Source organism: Salmo trutta, chromosome 23, assembly GCF_901001165.1.
Source record: "Salmo trutta chromosome 23, fSalTru1.1, whole genome shotgun sequence".
NCBI lineage: Eukaryota > Metazoa > Chordata > Actinopteri > Salmoniformes > Salmonidae > Salmo > Salmo trutta.
The window spans coordinates 22,084,954-22,093,397 of NC_042979.1; the positions used below are offsets into that span (position 1 = coordinate 22,084,954).

General features: G+C 43.0%; 1 protein-coding gene across 1 annotated transcript; it reads right to left on the minus strand.

The window, feature by feature from the left end:
* Nucleotides 1-2,382: 2,382 nt before the first annotated feature.
* coq4 (coenzyme Q4 homolog (S. cerevisiae)) lies at nucleotides 2,383-8,441 on the minus strand. The gene is made up of 7 exons (XM_029709458.1): nucleotides 8,277-8,441; nucleotides 6,018-6,170; nucleotides 5,459-5,555; nucleotides 5,214-5,316; nucleotides 4,991-5,120; nucleotides 4,809-4,902; nucleotides 2,383-4,234 (listed from the first exon to the last, which is right to left on the minus strand). The coding sequence occupies exons 1-7, from the start codon at nucleotides 8,422-8,424 to the stop codon at nucleotides 4,042-4,044; spliced, it is 918 nt and encodes a 305-aa protein (XP_029565318.1). The 5' UTR covers nucleotides 8,425-8,441; the 3' UTR covers nucleotides 2,383-4,041.
* Nucleotides 8,442-8,444: the final 3 nt, after the last annotated feature.

Genomic DNA, 8,444 nt, shown 5'->3' on the forward strand with positions numbered 1-8,444 from the left:
GGATGATTGCATTGTCTTACTAAACGTTTCGGAACAAAAGGGTACCCACGGGCGTCCGCGTCATAGTAGTAATGGCCCTCCCCCTATGAGCAACTTTCCAGGCCTCTCGTTCGGTCAGTTTCTACCGGAGAAGACTCAAACCACTTTGTAAAGACTGTTGACATCTAGTGGAAGCCTTAGGAAGTGCTAAATGAATCCTAACTCACGGTGTGTTTCATAGGCAAAGTGTTGAAGGTGATTTCACAAATCAGATTTCCACTTCCTGCATGGAATCTTCTCAGGTTTTGGCCTGCCATATGAGTTCTGTTATACTCACAGACACCATTCAAACAGTTTTAGAAACTTTAAAGTATTTTCTATCCAAATCTACTAATTATATGCATATTCTAGTTACTGGGCAGGAGTTGTAACCAGATTAAATTGGGTACGTTTTTTATCCGGCCGTGCAAATACTGCCCCCTAGCCCCAACAGGTACTAAACTCCAGACAAGCTTCAATGCCATACAACTCTCCTTCCGTGGCCTCCAACTGCTGTTAAATGCAAGTAAAACTAAATGCATGCTCTTCAACCGATCGCTGCCTGCACCTGCCCGCCTGTCCAGGATCACTACTCTGGACGGTTCTGAATTAGAATATGTGGACAACTACAAATACCTAGGTGTCTAGTTAGACTGTAAACTCTCCTTGCAGACTCACATTAAGCATCTCCAATCCAAAATTAAATCTAGAATCGGCTTCCTATTTCGCAACAAAGCATCCTTCACTCATGCTGCCAAACATACCCTCGTAAAACTGACCATCCTACCGATCCTTGACTTCGGCGATGTCATTTACAAAATAGCCTCCAACACTCTACTCAACAAATTGGATGCAGTCTATCACAGCGCCATCCGTTTTGTCACCAAAGCCCCATACACTACCCACCACTGCGACCTGTACGCTCTCGTTGGCTGGCCCTCGCTTCATACTCGTCGCCAAACTCACTGGCTCCAGGTCATCTACAAGTCTTTGCTAGGTAAAGCCACCATAGCAGCACCCACCCATAGCACGCGCTCCAGCAGGTATATCTCACTGGTCACCGCCAAAGCAAATTGCTCATTTGGCTGCCTTTCCTTCCAGTTCTCTGCTGTCAATGACTGTAATGAACTGCAAAAATCACTGAAGCTGGAGACACATATCTCCCTCATTAACTTTAAGCACCAGCTGTCAGAGCAGCTCACAGATCACTGCACCTGTACATAGCCCATCTGTAAACAGCCCATCCAACTACCTCATCCCCATACTGTATTTATTTATTTATCTTGCTCCTTTGCACCCCGGTATCTCTACTTGCACATTCATCTTCTGCACATCTACCATTCCAGTGTTCAATTGATATATTGTAATTACTTCGCCACCATGGCCTATTTATTGCCTTACCTCCCTTATGTTACCTCATTTGCACACACTGAATATAGACTTTTTCTACTGTATTATTGACTGTATGTTTTTTTATTCCATGTGTAACTCTGTGTTGTATGTGTCAAACTGCTTTGCTTTATCTTGGCCAGGTCGCAGTTGTAAATGAGAACTTGTTCTCAACTAGCCTACCTGGTTAAATAAAGGTGAATGAAAAAAATAAAAATAAAACAGGCGTTGTCCCGAAAATCTCCTCCCTGCCAGAATTCTTCGCCCCTCCTCACGTGAACGCGCACTCACTCAGTTCTTCATTGCTGCGACTTGCTTGCTAGTTGAGATTTCTGCTCTTCACTCCGTTGTCAGTTTAGCCTACATTTCACTGGTCTTAGTAGCAGAAAGCTTTTTTTATTTGTGTCCTCCAAGGCAGCTGTCAATGATCACGTTAGGCTGCGTTTGATGTGATTTTCTATGGCGGTTTGATCGCGGGGGAGGCACTAGTAATGTCTGTAGTTTTCGGTTTGGCTATTTGTTTCAAGTGTATTAGTCTGTAAATAAATCTCTTTGCCAAAATTCGTCATATTTCCCTTGTCTTATTCGACTACTAGTTGTTCTGAAATGTTTATTGCTTGCCTACATTTTACTCCCTCTATGTTTAATATAACACACATACACAAATTATTCATTTCGGTTTCCTATCCTGACGTGGAGTTTGTTCTACATAAAGTATTTGACTCTGATGTGTGACACACAGAAAGTATTTGACTCTAGCCACAAAATTAAGGAAATTAGAAGGGCAAGAAAATGGCCTTGCCGAAATCCCCCCCTCTAATTTCTTTAATTTTGTCACTTGAGTCAAATACTTTCTGTGGCACACATCAGAGTCAAATGACCTTGGCTAAAGCAGATCTGATTGAATAGAGCCTTTAGTGTTTTCATGATGCTGTACTACTGTACTAATCCCAGAGTCATTGAAACGGGCATCAACAATGTGCAAAGCATTTATTGATGAGTGACACATCTCACCCGAGATACATGAACAGCACTGTGCTCATCATGAATACATATAAAACACATATTACATGACTGCCATTCTTTACAGTAAATGTGCCATGTGTGATACCAATAGGGCTATGTCAGATAGAACATTTTTTAAGTCTTAGTGTTTTACTGATACCAGACGAGACCTTACTTTTTCTATCAACAGTCATCAATTGATGACTAAATAACCACTCATTTCCAGGTCACATTGCCTAACTGGCAGCAACATGCTCTCCCTTATCCTCAGTCTGCCCAGCCTGGTGATGATTAGGTGGTCGAAGAATGCCAGCTGGTAGGTCTAATACAAGACCCGGTTCTGACTAGATGGGATATGTAGCCTACAGCTTTTGTCAGATTTTACTTTTATTAGCAGGTTAGGATAATTAACATAGAAGATTAGGTGAATTAGGTTAAGACCTCAGGAAAAGGGTTCAGGTTAGCTAACATGCCAAAACAAATCACATTTACACATTCATTTTACAAAAGCTGTAGCTTATCCCCTCTAGCCATGACCTACAAGATCCTCCTCAAGGTTGTTACAAAAAGTGCCTTGCACTCAATAGGTAGGTTAACATTGAATCATTGTGACATGTGTAATGGAAATGGCAGATATAGTAGAACAGAGTACCACAGTATGAGCCATAATACCCATAAAAGCTAACAGTCAAACAGGGAAATGGTTCCAATCGTTTTTCCACCATTCATTCCCCCCCATACAGGATTTTTAGCAACCACTACAAATAAGGGCTGTGTTTTGTGTAAGCTTACCCTGCTGTGATGATTTGGTAACGGTGTAAATCTCTCTAGGTCAAGGTGACTTTTAAAAACAACAAATACACTTTTTCGCAAAAACATTGCTACAGTGTCCAATAAAAATGAAGAGGCTGAAGTGTTTCCATTTAGGCAAATTGCGTGTATGCCCTCCCAGGAGTGCAAGTTTCACCATGGCACGGACTGTGGGGAGACTTCGCACATAATTATTCCAACATGACACATTTTAGTGAATTATTGCATTCTATCCATGCTACCTGAGACATGAAACAGACAAGTGCGAGGGCATACAGGCAGGAGGGCATACAGATAGGTCAGGTCAGGTCAAATCGTATTGGTCACACACACACACACACACACACACACACACACGGTTAGCAGATGTTATTGCGAGTGTAGCGAAATGCTTGTGCATCGGAACTAGAAGCACAAGAATTTCTCTACACTCGCAATTACATCTGCTAACCATGTGTATGTGACCAAGAAAATTTGACCTATCTGTATGCCCTCCTGCCTGCCCCCCCACTTGTCTGTTTCATGTCTCAGGTAGCATGGATAGAATGCAATAATTGACTAATATGTGCCATATTCAAATAATTATTTGTGTCCGTGCCATGGTGAAAATTGCATCCAGCCCTATGGTAATCCTCTGCACCCACTGTGAATATTGACCTTTCCTTCCTTCACTTGAAATCATGGGGGAAGCTTGACACAATTGCTATGACTCAGTCAGTCCACATACAATGCCTAAATTACTGTATGACATCCCTCCAAAGAGTCCCTGCATTCTGTCCCATCTGGTTGTACAGTGACCTCTGACATTCGAGGTCAGTGCTAAGAATCTAATGTGGCTTTCTGGCTGGTGGCCGTGATGGTGAGCGGGGGAGGCTCGATGTTCAGCTCCTCTCTCAGGTCCTCCAGACTCTGCTCCCAGCGGCGCTCGTAGAAGATGCTGAGGACACAGCGGGCCTGCCGGCCATTCCTCACAGCCCACGGTCCCAGGGACGTCACCAAGGGCTCCAGACGACTGCAGGAATGGCACAAGGAAACAATCAGGCCGTAATAATTGCATTACTGTACAGATACCAGACTGTGATGTCAATGGTTATTGTATTACAGAGCAGAAATAATTTACAGTCAAAGCCAATACTCATTAAAATCATGATGACAGACTCCCATTCCCTTCAGTCAATAACTACAGTGTGTTGATCATAACTAGCTCAACTAGCTCTGTGACACTTGCAAATAAAACAACTATATTGTCTTAGTTTCCTGAAGGAAGTCAACCACCTAAATGTCAGTTCTCTTTACACCTCAGGGTGCTGCTCAGGTGTGTGGTTGATTACCAAATATCAGAGGTGTCCAGGAAGTGTATGTTCCATTCACAACCAGTCTCCCTTAGAATATACAGTATAACTTCCTGGAAACCGATGACATCACAGATAAATCTTGGGATGTATTCAATAAACATTGCAGAAATGTAACGAGTAGAGCCAAGACTACTTCCTATTCAACATGGCACACAGTCAGTCTCCTGAAAAGGACCCTGGTTTATATCACTACATACAGTATGAATAAGAAGAGAGCCTGATGGGCAGCACCTTGTGGACAGACGGAGCGGTCCCAACACTGCTCCCAGAATGCACATGGGCAGGCCAGTTTGAGCAGCCTCAAACCACTTTACTGCCACTTCACCTGAGTTTGAGGAAGTGAGAAAGAAAAGACATGTAGTGAAACACACTAATACCAATACTCTCAGTGAATCCCCTTTCCCCAGACTCACCCAGCATGTTAGTGGGCATGCCTAGTAAGGTGTGTAGTAAATCGTGGACTTCTCGGTACCTCTGCATGACGTACGCTAACTCCTCATTATCCACAAATTTCACGTTCACCCTCGAGTCAGGGGTCACCCTCTGAGAACGAGAGACGTAGAGGGATACGAGGATTGGCAAATAACCACTACGCTTCCTCTGTAAAGAGATCCATTATGTCCTTCACAAACTCACATTGTCCTCAAGGAAGCGCAGGTACTCTCTCCCAAAGGATCCATCTGGAAGGGAGGCCATCTTGGACAGATCCAGTGTGGATAGTCGGATCCGTGGGCGCTCACTTACACAGAAATAGGTGAAACATACGCACATGAGCATTCACAGACAAGCAATTGTATACACAACTTATTTAAAATCATAGAGATGTATATTTCAGGGTGTACGTAAACAGAGTGAGATAGACAGCAGAAGTTGTGACATACGTTAGAATGGTATAGCCCTCAGGGTCTCCTCTCATTCGATCCCGAAGCGTCATCAGGGCCAGGTGTCCTGTCGTCTCTCCCAGCACTGCCACCATGTCTACATGGGGAACACAGCTTACAGTGAAGAGAAATTTGGTACTTTTTATTGAGAACATGCAGTACAGTATGTTATACCAGAGTCACTTTCAAGTTATTTCTCACCCTTTTGAATAATTTATATTTCAAGGACTTGTTTAAATCAAAATAACATCTACGACATAGTTTCCCTATGACTCTTTTAGTTTCTTGTTTTTCTAAAATGTCAGTGTTTTCCACACCTTGATAACTAGGGATCAAAATGACACATGACAACCATTAAATAACCCTGCTTGGTATTGGGTACTGTGCGTAATGAAACACATTCAAATAGTTTGAGTTTCAAATGCAAAAGAAAGGAAAGTAAAACAGTGAACAGAGCCTACCCACATGTTCTGTAAGAACAGATAAGCATGCCAAACTCCCTACAGATGCAAAATGACCATATGAAAGTATCACAACTGGAAGTGGGCATCCCTCTCACCATGTCTGTAGGGGTCTTGCAGAGCTGCCACCCCGGAGCCGACAGCCAACAGGGCTTTCTGGATGGGGCTGGTGGGGATGTGGCCTGGGTACAGTCCGTCATACTGCCCGTCTACAGAGTTCACGCCCCGGTGCTGCTGCCGGACACAAAGGGCTGTGGGTGACACCAAACAGCATCAGACATACAGTAGAGTACACATGGACATCCCATCAGGACATGGTATTAATACTGTAGTGACCTTAGTACTTAGAGATCATGGGACCACAGGTAGTTTCCAGTGCTCTGTTTCCAGTCAACACCATACAACTGGGCACATACGTCAATTCAACGTCGATTCCACATTAGTTCAACGTAATTCAACGGTTCAACACAAGACAAAAGAGTTGATAGTGGACTACAGGAAACTCCAACACCATCATTAAGTTTGCCGACGACACAACGGTGGTAGGCCTGATCACCAACAATGATGAGACAGCCTACAGGGAGGAGGTCAGAAACCTGCCAGTGTGGTGCCAGGACAACATCTACCTCAACATGAGCAAGACCAAAGAGCTGATAGTGGACTACAGGAAAAAGAGGGCCGAGAATGATCCCGGGGCTATAGTGGAGCGGGTCGAGAGCTTCAAGTTCCTTGGTGTCCACATCACTAAACAAACTATCCTAGTCCAAACACACAAAGACAGTCATGAATAGGGCAACATCCCCTCAGGAAACTGAAAAGACTTGGCATGGGTCCTCAGATGCTCAAAAAGTTATATAGCTGCACCATTGAGAGTATCCTGATTGGTTGCATCACCGCTTGGTATGGCAATTGCTCGGCATTCGACCGCAAGGTGCTACGGAGGGTAATGCGTATGGCCCAGTACATCACTGGAGCCAAGCTTCCTGCCATCCAAGACCTCTATACTAGGCGGTGTCAGATGAAGGCCCCCAAAAAATGGTCAAATACACCAACCATCCTAGTCATAGACTGTACTTTCTGGTGCCACACGGCAGGCGGTATCGGAGCGCCAAGTCTAGGTCCAAAAGGCTCCTTAACAGCTTCTACCCCGAAGCCATAAGACTTCTAAACAGTTAATAAAATGGCTACCCAAACTATTTTCAGTGACCCGTTTTTACACTGCTGCTACTCGCTGTTTATTATCTATGCATAGTCACTTTACCCCTACCTACATGTACAGTACATATTACCCCAATTACCTCGAATAGTATGTACCCCTGCATATTGACTCGGTACAGGTACCCCATGTATATAGCCTTGTTATTTTTTATTTTGTGTCACTTATTTTTCTTACTTTATTTACATTTGTATTTTATTTTATTAACAAATATTTCGTTACTTACTTTTGAAAATTCTGCATTGTTGGTTAAGGGCTTGTAAGTATGCATTTCATGCTAAGGTATTTGGCACGTGACAAACCAGTGTGTGCCCAGTGGGTTGTGATAGGAGTTTTTCCTTTGCACTTCATGAGATCATATGACAATGAATAGGTAATCAATACTGTGTTTTGTAGCCCTATACAGAACGGACTCTAGTCCAAGGGGTACTCGGCCCACTGTACCCTTTTCTAGGGAACCCCTACACATTTTTAAGAATACAATGTGAGGCCAAAATTAATTGTCGACACTGAAAATATAAAATTGCACAACTGTTTATCAAACAGTTCTTCCATTACAGGTATTTTGGCCTTGCTGCAGTTATTTTCATTTAGTTAGTTTTATCCCTGCTGCTTCAGGGAACCCCTGACAGCACTCTGAGCACTTCTTGTTTGAAGTTTTATTAGTCGTACTGTATGTACAGGATATGTATGGTATACATAGCCCAACGAAATGAATAGTTGCAGGTTCCTTCTCGAAAATGCAACAACAATAAGAAATAAAATAAGAATACGAATATAAAGTAAATGATGCCAACATCTTTGCATAAGTATAATACAGGAAGGTACTATTTATAGTCTTATATTTGAGCAGTATAATAAATCTGGTAGCTGCAGTTGTGATGTGTCTTGCTTGAGAAACCCTGGTCTAGTCTGCGCAGTAGATCTACAGATGAGTAGGGGAAACCAAACTGGTTTGCCCTATTTATAAGCGGTAGTTCTGTGACGTGATATAATGGAGGACCCCTACTGTGGAGTTGTGGTACACTCCGCTAACCGCTACTATACGACCTTATAGCTAAATAATACATTATCATTCTCTAATTATCGAAATATATATTGTCCATGGTTATTTAGTTACAATACAGTCCCACTTACATACCTTCGAACATAAACGCGCCCCTACCAGTGCTTCTTCGACTTGAAACGAGGAGTGAACGTAACATTTCTATGTTGTGAGGTGGCTGGCACATGCGCATTATACCGAAAATGAAGCGGAAGTGATGACGTGTCATGACGGTGTCATTCATAATGGAACTGTTGAGTGTGT

Excerpts from the sequence above, each read along its gene's own strand:
- coq4 (XM_029709458.1), bottom strand. The coding sequence starts at position 8,424 with ATGAATGACACCGTCATGACACGTCATCACTTCCGCTTCATTTTCGGT. Across the intron at positions 6,171-8,276 it reads GGGCGCGTTTATGTTCGAAG|CCCTTTGTGTCCGGCAGCAG; the intron begins GTATGTAAGTGG and ends TGTCACCCACAG. Across the intron at positions 4,903-4,990 it reads CATGCCCACTAACATGCTGG|GTGAAGTGGCAGTAAAGTGG; the intron begins GTGAGTCTGGGG and ends CCTCAAACTCAG.